The following is an 18,061-nucleotide window of genomic DNA, read 5'->3' as shown; positions in this document are numbered from 1 at the left end:
CCCTCCCCTCCATCATCCCTCTCTCCTTCCTCCCCTCCATCATCTCTCTCTCCTCCCTCTCCCCTCCATCATCCCTCTCTCCTCCTCCTCCCTCCATCATCCCTCTCTCCTTCCTCCCCTCCATCATCCCTCTCTCCTTCCTCCCCTCCATCAACCCTCTCTCCTTCCTCCCCTCCATCATCCCTTTCTCCTTCCTCCTCTCCATCATCCCTCACTCCTTCCTCCTCTCTCCATCATCCCTCTCTCCTTCCTCCCCTCCATCATCCCTCTCTCCTTCCTCCCCTCCATCATCCCTCTCTCCTTCCACCTCTCCATCATCCCTCTCTCCATCATCCCTCTCTCCTTCCTCCCCTCCATCATCCCTCTCTCCTTCCTCTTCTTCTCCATCATCCCTCACTCCTTCCTCCTCTCTCCATCATCCCTCTCTCCTTCCTCCCCTCCATCATCCCTCTCTCCTTCCTCCCCTCCATCATCCCTCTCTCCTTCCTCCCCTCCATCATCCCTCTCTCCTTCCTCCCTCCCCTCCATCATCCCTCTCTCCTTCCTCCCCTCCATCATCCCTCTCTTCATCCTCCCCTCCATCATCCCTCTCTCCTTCCTCCCCTCCATCATCCCTCTCTCCTTCCTCCCCTCCATCATCTCTCTCTCCTCCCTCTTCCCTCCATCATCCCTCTCTCCTTCCTCCCCTCCATCATCCCTCTCTCCTTCCTCCCCTCCATCATCTCTCTCTCCTCCCTCTCCCCTCCATCATCCCTCTCTCCTTCCTCCCCTCCATCATCCCTCTCTTCATCCTCCCCTCCATCATCCCTCTCTCCTTCCTCCTCTCCACCATCCCTCTCTCCTTCCTCCCCTCCATCATCCCTCTCTCCTCCCTCTCCCCTCCATCATCCCTCTCTCCTTCCTCCCCTCCATCATCCCTCTCTCCTTCCTCCCCTCCATCATCCCTCTCTCCTCCCTCTCCCCTCCATCATCCCTCTCTCCTTCCTCCTCTCTCCATCATCCCTCTCTTCATCCTCCCCTCCATCATCCCTCTCTCCTTCCTCCCCTCCATCATCCCTCTCTCCTCCCTCTCCCCTCCATCATCCCTCTCTCCTTCCTCCTCTCTCCATCATCCCTCTCTCCTTCCTCCTCTCTCCATCATCCCTCTCTCCTTCCTCCCCTCCATCATCTCTCTCTCCTCCCTCTCCCCTCCATCATCCCTCTCTCCTTCCTCCCCTCCATCATCCCTCTCTCCTTCCTCCCCTCCATCATCTCTCTCTCCTTCCTCCCCTCCATCATCCCTCTCTCCTTCCTCCTCTCTCCATCATCCCTCTCTCCTTCCTCCCCTCCATCATCTCTCTCTCCTTCCTCCCCTCCATCATCCCTCTCTCCTTCCTCCCCTCCATCATCCCTCTCTTCATCCTCCCCTCCATCATCCCTCTCTCCTTCCTCCCCTCCATCATCTCTCTCTCCTCCCTCTCCCCTCCATCATCCCTCCATCATCCCTCTCTCCTTCCTCCCCTCCATCATCCCTCTCTTCATCCTCCCCTCCATCATCCCTCTCTCCTTCCTCCCCTCCATCATCCCTCTCTCCTTCCTCCCCTCCATCATCTCTCTCTCCTCCCTCTCCCCTCCATCATCCCTCTCTCCTTCCTCCCCTCCATCATCCCTCTCTTCATCCTCCCCTCCATCATCCCTCTCTCCTTCCTCCCCTCCATCATCCCTCTCTCCTTCCTCCCCTCCATCATCTCTCTCTCTCCTCCCTCTCCCCTCCATCATCCCTCTCTCCTTCCTCCCCTCCATCATCTCTCTCTCCTCCCTCTCCCCTCCATCATCCCTCTCTCCTTCCTCCTCTCTCCATCATCCCTCTCTCCTCCCTCTCCCCTCCATCATCCCTCTCTCCTTCCTCCCCTCCATCATCCCTCACTCCTTCCTCCTCTCTCCATCATCCCTCTCTCCTTCCTCCCCTCCATCATCCCTTTCTCCTTCCTCCTCTCCATCATCCCTCACTCCTTCCTCCTCTCTCCATCATCCCTCTCTCCTTCCTCCCCTCCATCATCCCTCTCTCCTTCCTCCCCTCCATCATCCCTCTCTCCTTCCTCCTCTCCATCATCCCTCACTCCTTCCTCCTCTCTCCATCATCCCTCTCTCCTTCCTCCCCTCCATCATCCCTCTCTCCTTCCTCTTCTCCATCATCCCTCACTCCTTCCTCCTCTCTCCATCATCCTTCTCTCCTTCCTCCCCTCCATCATCCCTCTCTCCTTCCTCCCCTCCATCATCCCTCTCTCCTTCCTCCCCTCCATCATCCCTCTCTCCTTCCTCCCCTCCATCATCTCTCTCTCCTCCCTCTCCCCTCCATCATCCCTCTCTCCTTCCTCCCCTCCATCATCCCTCTCTCCTTCCTCCCCTCCATCATCCCTCTCTCCTTCCTCCCCTCCATCATCCCTCTCTCCTTTCTCCCCTCCATCATCCCTCTCTTCTTCCTCCCCTCCATCATCCCTCTCTCCTTCCTCCTCTCCATCATCCCTCACTCCTTCCTCCTCTCTCCATCATCCCTCTCTCCTTCCTCCCCTCCATCATCCCTCTCTCCTTCCTCCCCTCCATCATCCCTCTCTCCTTCCTCCCCTCCATCATCTCTCTCTCCTCCCTCTCCCCTCCATCATCCCTCTCTCCTTCCTCCCCTCCATCATCCCTCTCTCCAGCCTCCGGTCTCCCCTTGTCCCCGGCGGTTCTGCGCTGTTGCGGATGGGAGGCGGCGGCTTTCCCCATTCATGCGCTGCCTGCCGCGCACAGGAGACCAATCGGTGCTGGCGGAGCCTCCCCGTGCAGTGTGGAGCTCGGCGGCCCCTCCTGCAGTGACACTGCCCGGGCACACACTGCCCCGCACACTGGGGATGAGGATGGTGTAGGCTGCAGTGTGAGCCCCGGCTGGGCAGCATTCTCCACATTGGAGGGCAGCTCCCCGGCTCAGCCCCGGCCCCTTCCCCCGGCGCAGCCCCGGTCCCGGCCCCTTCCCCCGGCGCAGCCCCGGTCCCGGCCCCTTCCCCCGGCGCAGCCCCGGTCCCGGCACATGGGAGGGTTGTTTCTCTTTCTGCTTGAGTAAAATACTGTCCAGGAAATGCCGCGCAGCGGAGGAGCGGAGCGCGGCGCCGGCCCCGGGGAAAGCAGTGCGGCGGCAGCGGCGGCTCCAGTGTAACGCGCCAGGGATGACAGCGCCCTGCAGCCCACAGGTAAGAACTTCTGGTGGGGGGATAGCACAGAACCGCAGCTGATGCAGAACCTCAGAGCTGCATGGGAGGAGAATGAAGGCTGAGTGGGTGGTTGTCAGTGGTGGCGCTGATTTAGGTAACTGCACACATGCCATTAGTAATGCCACAGCTGCTGCAGAACCTGATTACTACAGGGCAGCTCAGTGTTATTTACAGACCGCAGCTGATGCAGAACCTCATGGCTGCATTGCACGAGAATGAAGGCTGAGTGGGTGGTTGTCAGTGGTGGTATTGATTTTAGATGATACACCGGTGTCTTTTTCTGCAAGAACCAATGCTGATGCAGAACCTCATACCTAAGGGTATTAGTAGTATTTACAAACCACAGCTGATGCAGAACTTCATGTCTACCAGCCACAGTGTAGGATATGCACAGACTAAAGCTGATGCAGAACCTCTTGTCTACCTGGCACAGTATAGGGTATGCACAGACCACAGCTGATTCAGAACCTCCTGAATATAGTAGTGGTATTTAAAAACCATAGCTGATGCAGAACCTCATGTCTATGAGGCATAGTATAGATTATACACAGACCACAGCTGATGCAGAACCTCATTTCTAAATGTATTAGTGGCATTTATAAACCCCAGCTGATGCAGAACCTCATTTCTAAATGTATTAGTGGCATTTATAAACCCCAGCTGATGCAGAACCTCATGTCTACAAGGTATAGTAAAGGTTATGAACAGAGCACAGCTGGCGCAGAACCTCATTTTTACAAAATCTAGTATTAGTTGTGCACGGATCCCCTATAATTCATAGCATAGTGGTATCCAACCCAGAACACAGCTGATGCAGAACCTCATTCCTACAAGGTAAAGCATAGTAACAGCTCAGTAATAATGTACAGTCACAGGTATCGGGTGGATTGCAGCATAAGTCATGGCACTGCTGTGAGTATAATGTCTTGCTCTGCAGAGGGCACAGCTGATGCAGAACCTCATAACAAGAGCGCAGTGCTCTGCGGAGCATCCAGTGCCTGTAGATGTTGTGACTGCAGAGTGGTCGGGGTGCAGGCTGCAATGAATGCAGAAGAGGCCACAGTCACGTGTGCCTCCCTGCCATGTGGGTTCACCTGAGCGCAGCTCCTGATATAAGGCTTCTTCAGGAGCTCGGTGGCTTCCAGGCATGATGGGAGTTGTAGTTTTGCAGGCACGGTTTGGCAGTCGTTGGATTACTATGTGCAGTGCGATGATGACGACTTCATTGGGATTCTATACTGGTTCTGAGCTAATTTGCATAATTTAGGTCAATGGTGTCGGCGGAGCGGCCATGTCCGAGTCTTGATGGTGTGTGATGTATATTCTGGGGTCTGAGAGTTGTGAAGACCCTTGTTCCTATATTGTCAATTTACAATTCTCATGTGGCTCTTGGGCCCCATAGTTGTGGCCCCTTGGTGGCCCCCATCTGCCCATAATGTGGGTCATCAATCAAATGGGTACAGACAAGACGTGATCAGAAAGAGAAGCGGGAGCCTGATCCAGCCGCCACATCGGTGTCTGCTGACCCAAAGCCCCTGTGACCATCACCCTGCTGCCCGAATCCCGGCAGGTCGGAGGAGGATCGCAGGGTCTGACGTGGCCTCCACACCAAGGTCTACTAATAAATAGACAGCTGTGTATAAAATGTGGGCTGCTGTCGTAATTCTGCTGGCTTCAGAGCTGAAATCACTAAATCTGCCCAGACCCTAAGTCATTTGGAGTGTCGGTGGAGTGTCCTCCATACACATTAAACCATCTAATGTGTGTGAGGGACGCCCCCTCTACCCTGACGGCAGATGTTGGGGGGTAGAGGGGTGAACATGTTGGATTATAAATTCTCAAAATTTCTGTTCTCACTGGAAATCAGCCTCCATCACTGGAATCTGCGCAATTCCTTCTCCTTCCTCACTGAGAATACATGCACGCTCGGCCAAGGTGAGCATGCATGTGCATGGGGGGACAGAGGGATCGGTGTTGGCCGCTGTCTGCGGTGTATGGGAGGCCGGATTCTCTCTTTCCATCATATGATCTGAGATCACGACCGACTACAATCATTTGACTGTTTCTAAGAGCAACAGGCAGATTTGTGAATGCAGCTCCGAAGCATAATAAAGTTAGTAAGGCAAGAAAAGCGCTAAATAAGTGACACAATGTATCTGCAAAGTTACAGAACTTATGTAGAGTAAAGGTAGAATGTGTCCAGGCCGCCACAGAGACAACCTGTGCTCAGAACAACAAGTGATGGACGTGGAGGATAGCGGTTGGTTTGAAGTCTATTTGGTTATCTTGGCCACTTCCATAACTTTATTAGCACTTTGTGAAGTGGTCGATCATCCTGTCACTACGACCGTCATTTTTGTGGTCAGCTCCAATGTCCACAATGTTATTAACTGTTTGATCTCTCTACGATCCACAAAAATATGTGTATAGCAAAGAAACAACGAGGATTGTAGAAAATTGTGTCATGAAAATATCATGTTCTGTGATGTCAGGAGCAATCTATCTATGTATCTATTCTATTCATCTATCTACAGTGGGGAAAAAAAGTATGCAGTCAGCGACCAATTGTGCAAGTTCTCCCACTTATAAAGATGAGAGAGGCCTGTAATTGACATCATAGGTAGAACACAACTATGAGAGTCACAATCAGAAAACAAATCCAGAAAATCACCTTGTCTGAATGGCAAGATTTATTTTGCAAATTACGGTGGAAAATAAGTATTTGGTCACCTAAAAACATGCAAAATTTCTGGCTCTCACAGACCTGTAACTTCTTTAAGAGGCTCCTCTGTCCTCCACTCATTACGTGTAGTAATGGCACCTGTTTGAACTTGTTATCAGTATAAAAGACTCCTGTCCACAACCTCAAACATTCGCACTCCAAACTCCACTATGGTGAAGACCAAAGAGCTGTCGAATGCTGAGTTGCATCCAAAGAACACCATACCTACAGTGAAGCATGGGGGTGGTAACATCATGCTTTGGGGCTGTTTCTCTGCAAAGGCATCAGGACGACAGATCCGTGTACATGAAAGAATGAATGGGGCCATGTATCGTGAGATTTTGAGTCCAAACCTCCTTGCATCAGCAAGGGCATTGAAGATGAAACGTGGCTGGGTCTTTCAGCATGATAATGATCCCAAGCACACCGCCAGGGCAACGAAGGAGTGGCTTCGTAAGAAGAACATGAAGGTCCTGGAGTGGCATAACCAGTCTTCAGATCTCAACCACATAGAAAACCTTTGGAGGGAGTTGAAAGTCCGTGTTGCCCAGCGACAGGCCCAAAACATCACTGCTCTAGAGGAGATCTGCATGGAGGAATGGGCCAACATACCAACAACAGTGTGTGGCAACCTTGTGAATACAGAAAACGTTTGACCTCTGTCATTGCCAACAAAGGATATATTACAAAATATTGAGATGAACTTTTGTTAATGACCAAATACTTATTTTCCACCATAATTTGCAAAATAAATCGTGTCAAAGCAGACAAGGTGATTTTCTGGATTTGTTTTCTCATTTTGACTCTCATAGTTGTGGTCTACCTATGATGTCAATTACAGGCCTCTCTCATCTTTATAAGTGGTGGAACTTGCACAATTGGTGGCTGACTAAATACTTTTTTTCCCCACTCTATCTATCTATCTATCTATCTATCTATCTATCTATCTATCTATCTATCTATCTATCTATCTATCTATCTATTATCTATCTACCGTATCTATCTATCTATCTATCCACCTATCTATCTATCTATCTATCTATCTATCTATCTATCTATCTATCTATCTATCTATCTATTATCTTTCTATCTATCTATCTATCTATCTATCTATCTATCTATCTATCTATCTATCTATCTATCTATCTATCCTGATGCTTCTTGTTATTTTTTTCCTGTCAGAGTTCTAGTTTTTTGTAAGTGAATATTCTGGATATTGTGCGGTCCACGGTCTTGTGGGAACGTGATCTGTAGTGAAGTGCGTCTTTCCAGATCTCTCTGCAGATATTTTCTCCTTCACCCCAAAAAACATAAGGTCCTGTGCACATGTAGATTTGTCGCGTCTTTTTCTGCTCAGACTTGTCACAAAACCTGAAGGATTTCCTAGTAGCAGCAGAGTCAATGAGAATCTTGCAGTCTCGTGCACACGCTGCTTATTTTTAACTTGCTGATTTAGATCTGCCGCGTGCCAATTCCTTCACAGCTTTTGCTGCAGATTTCACTCATATTAATGAACGGGGGAAAATAATGCACCAAAAATGTATGTAAAAAATGTATCAAAAAAGTGCCTGTTCTTTCGCAGCGTTTTTCCTGCCAAGAAATGCAGAAATATCCTCACCAAATACCGTACTTAACGTATGAACATGCCCTAAGTATTTAGGGTGTAAATGTCCGGCATAATGTGAATGGTAAATACCCCCCATCACAAGGGTCCAGATAAGGGGCACACGCTTCATGTTTAGCCTAGAAATCTGATAGAATAAAGCGTCTTCTATATTGTGTTTGGTGCCTTCTTCCCACAGGATTCCAGAAATGCTTCATGTCCTCCGATGCTTTGTGCTGACATAATCATGTAGTCAAAACCATGAGATTAGGAGGAAAACCAAGCCGGGCGGTGCCAATTACTACTTTAGAAAACGAGGTGATATCTTGTTTGTGCTGAATCATAATTTTTTATTATTCTTTTTTTTAGCCTCAATTTATCATTTTTTTATTTTGATTTATTAGGTCGATTTTTGGGCTTTTCTTTATTTTCAGACCAGCAGATTTTGTGTCAAATTCATCAAAACGGTGCACAATGATAGATGAACTTCCTGCAGATTTAAAGAAGCTTTTATTTTGCTTTATTTAAGTATTTTTTGAGTAAAATGTCATATGGTCCCTTCAATAGTATTTGAAATGCTACATTTTAGTCTTCAGCAATATATAGTGTTCAGCATAAATGAGTACACCCCAACAGATTTGTCAGAAAACCTATAATTTCTTTCAGAATCAACATTTTCTGATTTTTTTGAGTGCAAACAAGATTTGTTATTTTGCACACCCCAAACAATTAAATTAATTCATTGGGGTGTACTCATTAATTAAAGACTTAAGAGCAAAGCTAAAGTTTAGACTACAACATTTTAATTAACAAGAATTGACCCGTAGGTAAGACTAGTTCATTAAGCAGGTGTCCAGCAGACAAGTGACTATAAAACGGCATTGCGTAACAAAGAAAACCGCTTCCTATTTCATTCTGTCAGCAATGGCACCACGTGGAAGAGAAATGTCACAAGACCTGAGAAAGAAAATTATTTCTTTACACAAGAAAGGTGCGGCGCCGAACTGGTGAGGTAAATGATTTGCTCATTAGATGATGTCTCCATCTCGGCAGTACTTGCTAGATATTCGACTCATAGCTAGAGAGGTTTCGTGTGTTTCTGTTCTGCTCTGATGCTGAAAGGAAAATGGCGCCTCCCTGTCACTTCCGCTGGTTATGCTGCCGACTGGCTTTTCCCTTCCGACGGTCGCACCAATGACGTGACCCGATACAGTTGCACATGTAACAGGAGACCGACCTTGTGTCCGGTCCAACAGGTTCGTTTTTAGTGCACAGTTCAGCTACATTCGTCTGTGGTGTACAGTAGACAGAATCCCTTTTGACTGATGTTCCCTTTACCCGGTGTACAATAATTTCCTGCCTCTGTTCTGCCCGACCTGCCCTGCCTCAGCAGCTTCTGCTGGTTCCAGGAGTTTCCTGTCCGTCATTACAGCGTCCCTGAGGCCCACCATCTTTCCCTCTCACTGTGACCCGACCGGCCTCTTCCAACAAGGGAAGAAAGAGCCATGAATGCCGATGCCTCACCTGAATCCTATCCTCTGGACCACCCCGGATTCTTCGCTAAACTTCCGGTGTGTCCTCACGCACTTGACCCTGAGAGGACACTTTTCCGCTTCTGAACTTGAGGCTGTAGCACCTCACACTTTCAGAGATTTCCTACTCTCTATCTCCTCTACTTGGAAGTGCGTCCTCTTTTTATCAGATCTAACCCTTCCCCATATGCGGGCTAATCCCAAAATGTTAACCATATCTCACCCAAACTGTTGCAACTACCGGTATATCTCTATGCCCTGTAATTGTTCCCCTATGGACAGACATCTCCAATCCCCGGGGACGGCCTTGAGGTAGAACCTCCAGAAAAGCCAAGACACACCGGCCATAAAAATAAAATGCAAATTCTATTATAAAAACATATAATAATATGAGACATTAATATTCATATTATAAGCTTCATCTTGCCTCGGCGTTTTCTTCTACCCCCTTACGCTCACGTGGAGCTGCATGCGTGCTGCTGCGGTTGAGGAGCTTCATTTCACTCTCCATCCAGCATCCAGGCTCTAAAAGACGTAAATGTAAAAAGATAGATGTTCCAATGTGTCGCCAATTTCCACATTACATGCCTAGAAGACTTAGTGCTGTCATTAAATATAATGGATGTCCTATAAAATACTAGATTAAGTTTTTGTTTGGATCAACTAATTTGGGTAAAACTGAAGATTTTGTAATGGAAGTTATATTATTAACCATATTTTCGTTTTATGGGTTAAAAATGTTCTAAGAAATTCAGTCTTGTCCAAATTTTGGAAATTGCTCTTGTGTTGAGATAGTGATTAAAATCTTACTTTTCAAAAGCGGTGTACTCATTTATGCTCAGTACTGTATACTATCGCGGACATATCATTGGTGCAATCTGGGCAGTCACACAGGGACCCCAAAAAATTAGAGGGCCACTTTCATCTCCAAATCACATGGAATTTTGCATTATTGATGAGTAGTGATGGGCAAATCCCTGGATGTTCAGGTCTGGCGGATTTAAGCGAACAGTTAGAAAATGTTTGGTTCAAGTACCAGAACAGTACCCGAACCCGGACCCCATTCACTTTAATGTGGAGGCTGAACATCCAGTGTTTGCCGCACTGTCATGTGCATGACAGCTTGGCAAACACTGCTTCTAATGCCATCTAATTAAATAATTTAACAAAAAACGGCATGTGTTCCCCTGTATTTTTAATAACCAGCCAGGCAAAACAGACAGCTGGGGGCTGCATTCCTCAGCTGTCTGCTTTAGCAAGGCTGGTTATCAAGAAAAGAGGGGATGGGAATGGCTAACAGTGAACAGCTGAGAACCTTAATGCAGGAAAGCTTTCAAACTATATCAAGTTAGCAGATTAACTCCTGCACTGCTAAAATAAACCTGCACCGTTTAATATGAAGGTGAAGAGCTTCTAAACAGTGCAGGAGTAGGAGAAATCAGCGGTTTTCTGGCTGCTCGCTGTCACGGCAAAAAACGTAAACGCGGTAAAAATTGCTTTTTGCTTCTCTGGCTGTTAGGGAACTACAACTCCTAGCATTCCCTGAGCTCTACAACCTTAGACAAGCATTGGCCTGTACGGTCAGAGGCGAATGTCTCATTACATAACTCCCATAGACTGCCATGTCACGTACATACTGAACAACGTCGCCATTTACTTCTATGGGGAAATCCTCCAGAGTGAATCGGTGAATGAGATTCCGTTTCTCTGCATAGGTGTGGATGCCAATCGTAACTATCTGGACTTCATAATATATCCTGTAAATATGTCTTATTTGTGAAAGTTGGGAATACCCCTTCAGTCCCTCTATGTTGACCACTGTGGTTCTTAGGAAATCCTTACATCCTGTCACTGACGTCTCGAGGAAATGTAGTGATGAAGTCAGAGCGGAGCAATTCACACAGATCATTACTGAGAAATACATAGTGGCCATGAGATGTCACATGGAAGGCTGAATTGTCGCATATGTGAAGCGTACCCACAGTTCTGCACTACTTTTTCCCTACAGAGGCGTCAAGCAAAAAAAGTATACTGTGCCATGTCCCTTCTTTCATAGGACCGTGTAGGTCCTTGTACAACGATAAAAATGATACCTGTCTTGTAGTAATCCGACGTGCCAGTGTTAAGAAATTTGGTTTGTAAGACACATCTAAGTTTGCCTGGAAGTGCATTGGAGGCGTGTCCATGCACTCAAGGAATATTGATACTCCACCCCCAGTGCACTTCCAGGCTAATTTGCATGTAACTTCAAGGCTCCATTTCTCAACACTGGCAAATCAGATTATTTCAAGACAGATATCGTTTTTATTGTTGTACTGAGGCCTATACAGTCGTCCTACTCGTTTCTGTAGAAAAGAGGTTACCTTTAACTCTTTACTGACAAAAGATGTACTGGTATGTTCATCACAGATCGTGGGTGTATAAAACAGGCTCAAGCAACAGCTGAGCCAACTCCGTACATGATAGGTGCCGGATGTGTTATACAGCCACTTCTTGCCTCTAATATCTCCAATTATTGCTGTTTAACCCCTTAAATTATGCTGACAGCAGCAATTAAGTGATGCTATTCTGGTAGGACACTTAATAGTGGGGTGCCAGCGGGTTACCTACTGAAGACCCCCGTCCTCCCAATCTTTGGGCTTCATAGGGGGTTCCTCATCTTTTATATACACTGCTATACAAGAATATTGTAGATTATAAAACAATCAATAAACAAAAACAGGTTCAAGTCCCCTAAAGAAAAGAAAGAGTAAAAATGAATAAAAAAAAAAATAGAATAATATGCGGTAATAGGATGTAGATAAGTTATAAATGTTTGAAATGCCTCCTTTATCCCAGTTCAAAAATAAAAAATAAACATACGGTACTTGGCATCACTGCATCAGCAAAAGTCCACTCTATGGAACTATAAAGTCATTTAAAGGGAACAGTAAATGGCGTAAAGAGAAAAAAAAAAAAAATCGAAAACTTTTTTTTTTCTGCAAAAATGTAATAAAAAGCTATCAAAATGAGGCATGAACCTCAAAATCGGCTCGCCACACAGCTGTAATAGTGGAAAAAGTTAAAAAAAAAGTCAGTGCATATTGAGTTTTTGCAGCTTTTTTTTTCCTGTACCAAAAACCGGAGTTAGTGGCAGGAAAAAACATTTTTGCATTTTTTTACCCATTTATTTTAATGCGTGAAAAGTGCTGCAAAAGCGCTAAAAGAAGTTTCATGATGCGTCTTGATGCACGGAAGCAAAAAATACGAAGTGTATGAATGAGATTTCTGAAATGTCATTGATTACGGTGGTCCTAAATAGGTTACAGAAAAATTACGGTAACTGCAAAAAATGCCACGTGTGATTAGTATTCCCTTATGGATCTCGAAAAGTGCTGACACGAACCTTTCTTTTTTCCAAAGTTAATTTATTTTTTAACTACTAAAACCTAAAAATCAGAAAACTATACAAGTTTGGAATCACCGTAAATGTACTAAAATGGAGAATTATGATATTAGATATTTACCCTACAATGAATGGCGTGAAAACCAAAAAACTAGCATAATAGCATTTTTTTCATTGCGCTTGTAATTTTTTTTTATATACTTTTTCAGCACATTAAAGTGAATGGTGTCAATCAAAACTAGAATTAGCACTAAAAAAAAAATAATGATAAGTTAGGGCGCTTCGAAGGGAGGAAAAAAATAAAAGGTAAAAAGATGACCAAATTCTGAACGGGTAAAGGCAGGTTTACCATTCAGGAATGTGGAAAGCTGGGTGACGACCACTATGTGTTGTCCCTACACGGTGCTGTGTGTTTGCTGCCGTTATTGCTTCTACTTAACACTGTGCATTATTCCTACAGCCGGCGGCGGCTTTCCTCCTGCCCCTGTAGTGGAAGAAAACACCGTTAATCTAATTTTCAATCAGTCACAGGCGGCACCCGGGACGTTATACGTGCGTCCGCCGCGTTGTGACATAGCGCCATTGTCAGCGGTTTTTAAATGGCCAGTAATGAAGCTGAGGCGTAATGCGATGTAGATAAATTCACAGCGGGTGCAGACATTAACCAGCCCGCGGTATCTTAGGAGAAATACAAATTAGCGGGTCGGTCGGACAAGTTTGCAAATAGTCTCCTTTTAAAATGTACCGTTTGGTGTAAACAGCTCCTGTGCGCGCCTATGCTTCTGGGTCCCGGATTCCTGCTTGCGGAGTTGCAGTGCGTTCTTGATGATTGACAGTTTGGACCGGCGGCGCAGTTCTGCTGATGAGCCTAAGGGTATGTGCACACGTTGCGGATTTCCTGCTGATCTGCAGCGTTTTTTACGGTGCAGAAACGCTGCAGATCCGCAAGTGATTTACAGTACAATGTAAATCAATGGTAAAAAAAAGCGCTGTGCTAATGGTGCGGAAAATACCGTGCGGAAACGCTGCGGATTAAAAGAAGTAGCATGTCACTTTTTTTGGGGGGGATCTGCAGCGTTTTTGTACCCATTCCATTATAGAAATCCGCAGGGGTAAAAAACGCAAGAAATCCGCAAAAAATCCTCAGCAAATCCTCACAAAATCCGCACAAAAAATGCGTCAAATCCGCACCTGCGTTTTCTGCCAAGAGGTGCAGAATCCGCACTAAAAATTCTTAAGCCTAATCCGCAACGTGTGCACATAGCGTAAATGTTTGCTCTCTGATGCTGCAAGTAGAGGTGACTTCATCTCTGCAGCAATGGAGGAGCACAGGGGCCCTGGAACTGAATCTGACCAACTTCAGAGCAGCGCTTACAAGCTGTATAGCAAAAAGCTTGTAAGCGCTGAACTCCTTGCCTTACGAACCCAGTCACTTCTGAGAGCTGAGATTTTTTGGGGAGTTTTAGAAAAAACTTACAATTTTGCCCATTTATCGTAATGTGACAAGCCCCTTAAAGGGACTCTGTCACCTGAATTTGGAGGGAACAATCTTCAGCCATGGAGGCGGGGTTTTGGGGTGTTTGATTCACCCTTTCCTTACCCGCTGGCTGCATGCTGGCTGCAATATTGGATTGAAGTTCATTCTCTGTCCTCCATAGTACACGCCTGCGCAAGGCAAGATTGTCTTCTGCAGGCATGTACTACGGAGGACAGAGAATGAACTTCAATCCAATATTGCAGCCAGCATGCAGCCAGTCGGTAAGGAAAGGGTGAATCAAACACCCGAAAACTCCGCCCATATGGCTGAAGATTGTTCCCTCCAAATTCAGGTGACAGTGTCCCTTTAATTTCAGTAGGCTGCAGTATGAGGCTGCCGTCACACTAGCAGTATTTGGTCAGTATTTTACCTCAGTATTTGTAGCCAAAACCAGGAGTGGAACAATTAGAGGAAAAGTATAATAGAAACATATGCACCACTTCTGTATTTATCACCCACTCCTGGATTTGTATTAGGCTACTTTCACACATCAGGTTTTTTGTTTCCGGCAGAATCCGGCTAATGTTTGAAAAAACGGATCCGTTGCAAATAGTGTAAAAACTGATGCAACGGAGAGAGAGAGACCAGAATGGAAAATCAGCTTGATTTCAATGGAAAATGCTTGAAAAGCGGATCCGGACGCCGGATTCATTGTTTCAAATCTCCGTTTCACATGTTTTTGGCTGATTCCGTCACTGTGTTGGCTATATTCTGCTCCTGTCCTCAGGGACTCCTATTTTTTATTAAAAAAAAATTTGGGGGAGGGGAACTTTATTATACTTTACATTTCTGGTAGATTCCATGTCTAGGATAGTATGATTGACTTGTCCCCCAATGATAGGCTGAGCACACAGTGTCTCTCCGAAGAGATCCTCAGCGATCAGTTGTTAAAGGCATTGTCCAGTCGTAGGCTGCAAGTCTGCTGTCACAGTGGTGCACTGTGAGGATTCTCCGGTGAGCAGCAGAAGATATAGTGGAAAAAGCCAACAAGTGCAAAAAATGTGTATATACTGTATGTATATACACATCACATTTATTTGAATATGGCTAAAAACTAGGAAACATTGAAGGTAATATATAATAACATGGTAGACACGTGGTCTATTCATTTTGAGCCTTATAGGCACTTAGTCTAGTGATTTGCATACCGGAGGTCACATGCCGACTAGACGTGCACAGCCTCGTTCAATGGAAGTGCATTGAGTGAGCCTGGACACGTCTAGTCGGAATGTGTCCGGAAGTATGCAAATCACAAATCTCATGTTCCGCTCCTGCCATCTGAGAGTCTTCACAGCGCACTGTAAACTGATCTGAGTAATAATAATGATCATTGATGAATCGTTCAGTGACCGCAGAATATCATCCTTATCGGCGGCACATCTAGAATAGTGATTTTTGAACAAGCTCTTTTCCAGAAATGACTCCCACCCTGGCCACCATGGTAGACTATGTAATCCAATATCTGCCTTAAAATATTACATTTCCCCTCTAGAATCCCTGGCAGGTAAAAGAAGTGATCGTCTGCAGCGTTCTCCAGAATAACAGCTGATCGCGGGGGATCCGTGTAGTTGGACTCCATGATTATCTGCGGATTGTCCGGTGGTCCTTTAGATTATGGATCGTCTTTATGAGAAACATTAAAGAAATCAGACATTATTACAAAATCTCAATGATGTAAAGAAGTGTAGGAATCTTTAGGCTGAAGATGAAGGATCTGGCACAGGACGGCGTTCTGGATCTGATCAGAGGCTGTCTGTGCAGGTTTCCTGCTGGGAGCGCAGCTGCAGGAGCGGCTCCTCTCATTTCCTTCCTCTTGTTATTTACGTGTCCTCACTCTTAATTGGCAAATAACATATTGCGAATCTCCAGTCAAGAAAGAGGAAGCGACGTCCTGCGCTGCCCGGGCGGCTTTATAATAATAGGAATTATTAGCTGTAAAGCTCATCGATTACTTGTTTAACTCACTGGACGGCAGCGAAGATCGTATTAAAGGGAACATCATCAGAACACAACCTGTTGTGTCATCAGATTTCTATCTTACGTTTATCTCTTAAACATTTTTCTATTATCTTTTTCATATTACAATCTATACTAAAATAAAAGCGAGAAATTCGTAAATCTTGCGATTTATACCTACTAATTCCTGTTCTGTATAGAAGAACTTGCAGTACTTTCAATATTATCTCAGACAGATAACAGCACATAACATAGGATCCTCCATGCAAATATGTGATGTCACAGCTCACCTCCTCCTCCTCTTGTACAATGACTTCTAACACCTCTATATACAGTAGATAACACAGGATCCACCATTCACAATAGGTGATGTCACAGCTCACCTCCTCCTGTACAATGACTGATAGCACCTCTATATACAGTAGATAACACAGGATCCACCATTCACAATAGGTGATGTCACAGCTCACCTCCTCCTGTACAATGACTGATAGCACCTCTATATACAGTAGATAACACAGGATCCACCATTCACAATAGGTGATGTCACAGCTCACCTCCTCCTGTACAATGACTGATAACACCTCTATATACAGTAGATAACACCGGATCCACCATTCACAATAGGTGATGTCACAGCTCACCTCCTCCTGTACAATGACTGATAACACCTCTTTATACAGTAGATAACACAGGATCCACCATTAACAATAGGTGATGTCACAGCTCACCTCCTCCTGTACAATGACTGATAACACCTCTATATACAGTAGATAACACCGCATCCACCATTCACAATAGGTGATGTCACAACTCACCTCCTCCTCCTGTACAATGACTGATTACACCTCCATATACAGTAGATAACACAGGATCCACCATTCACAATAGGTGATGTCACAGCTCACCTCCTCCTCCTGTACAATGACTTATAACACCTCTATATGCAGTAGATAACACAGGATCCACCATTCACAATAGATGATGTCACAGCTCACCTCCTCCCTCCTGTACAATGACTGATAACACCTCTATATACAGTAGATAACACCGGATCCACCATTCACAATAGGTGATGTCACAGCTCACCTCCTCCTGTACAATGACTGATAACACCTCTATATACAGTAGATAACACAGGATCCACCATTCACAATAGGTGATGTCACAGCTCACCTCCTCCTCCTCCTGTGCAATGACTGATAACACCTCTATATACAGTAGATAACACAGGATCCACCATTCACAATAGGTGATGTCACAGCTCACCTCTTCCTCCTGTACAATGACTGCTAACACCTCTATAAACAGTAGATAACACCGGATCCACCATTCACAATAGGTGATGTCACAGCTCACCTCCTCCTCCTTTACAATGACTGCTAACACCTCTATATACAGTAGATAACACCGGATCCTCCATTTACAATAGGTGATGTCACAGCTCACCGCCTCCTCCTTTACAATTACTGCTAACACCTCTATATACTGTAGATAACACAGGATCCACCATTCACAATAGGTGATGTCACAGCTCACCTCCTCCTGTACAATGACTGATAACACCTCTATATACATTAGATAACACATAATCCACCATTCACAATAGGTGATGTCACAGCTCACCTCCTCCTTCTTTACAATGACTGCTAACACCTCTATATACAGTAGATAGCACAGGATCCACCATTCACAATAGGTGATGTCACAGCTCACCTCCTCCTGTACAATGACTGATAACACCTCTTTATACAGTAGATAACACATGATCCACCATTCACAATAGGTGATGTCACAGCTCACCTCCTCCTGTACAATGACTGATAACACCTCTATATACAGTAGATAACACAGAATCCACCATTCACAATAGGTGATGTCACAGCTCACCTCCTCCTCCTCCTGTATAATGACTGATAACACCTCTATATACAGTAGATAACACAGGATCCACCATTCACAATAGGTGATGTCACAGCTCACCTCCTCCTGTACAATGACTGTTAACACCTCTATATACAGTAGATAACACAGGATCCACCATTCACAATAGGTGATGTCACAGCTCACCTGCTCCTCCTGTACAATGTCTGATA

The 18,061-nt window shown here is 45.6% G+C and overlaps 1 protein-coding gene across 1 annotated transcript in view; it reads left to right on the top strand.

Moving 5' to 3' along the window:
- The first annotated feature begins 2,861 nt into the window (after positions 1-2,861).
- Positions 2,862-18,061, top strand: part of PTPRE (protein tyrosine phosphatase receptor type E) — a 186,396-nt gene continuing 171,196 nt past the window's right edge. Inside the window, exon 1 of the mRNA XM_069753946.1 lies at positions 2,862-3,209. Coding sequence (XP_069610047.1) covers positions 3,186-3,209 — 24 coding nt within the window. The 5' untranslated portion in view covers positions 2,862-3,185. The remainder of the gene's footprint in view (positions 3,210-18,061) is intronic.

The sequence above is a fragment of the Ranitomeya imitator genome, chromosome 2 (assembly GCF_032444005.1).
Source record: "Ranitomeya imitator isolate aRanImi1 chromosome 2, aRanImi1.pri, whole genome shotgun sequence".
In the NCBI taxonomy this organism is placed as follows: Eukaryota; Metazoa; Chordata; class Amphibia; order Anura; family Dendrobatidae; genus Ranitomeya; species Ranitomeya imitator.
Note: the sequence above shows the minus strand (reverse complement) of the source record. Positions and strands in the feature narration are given on the sequence as shown.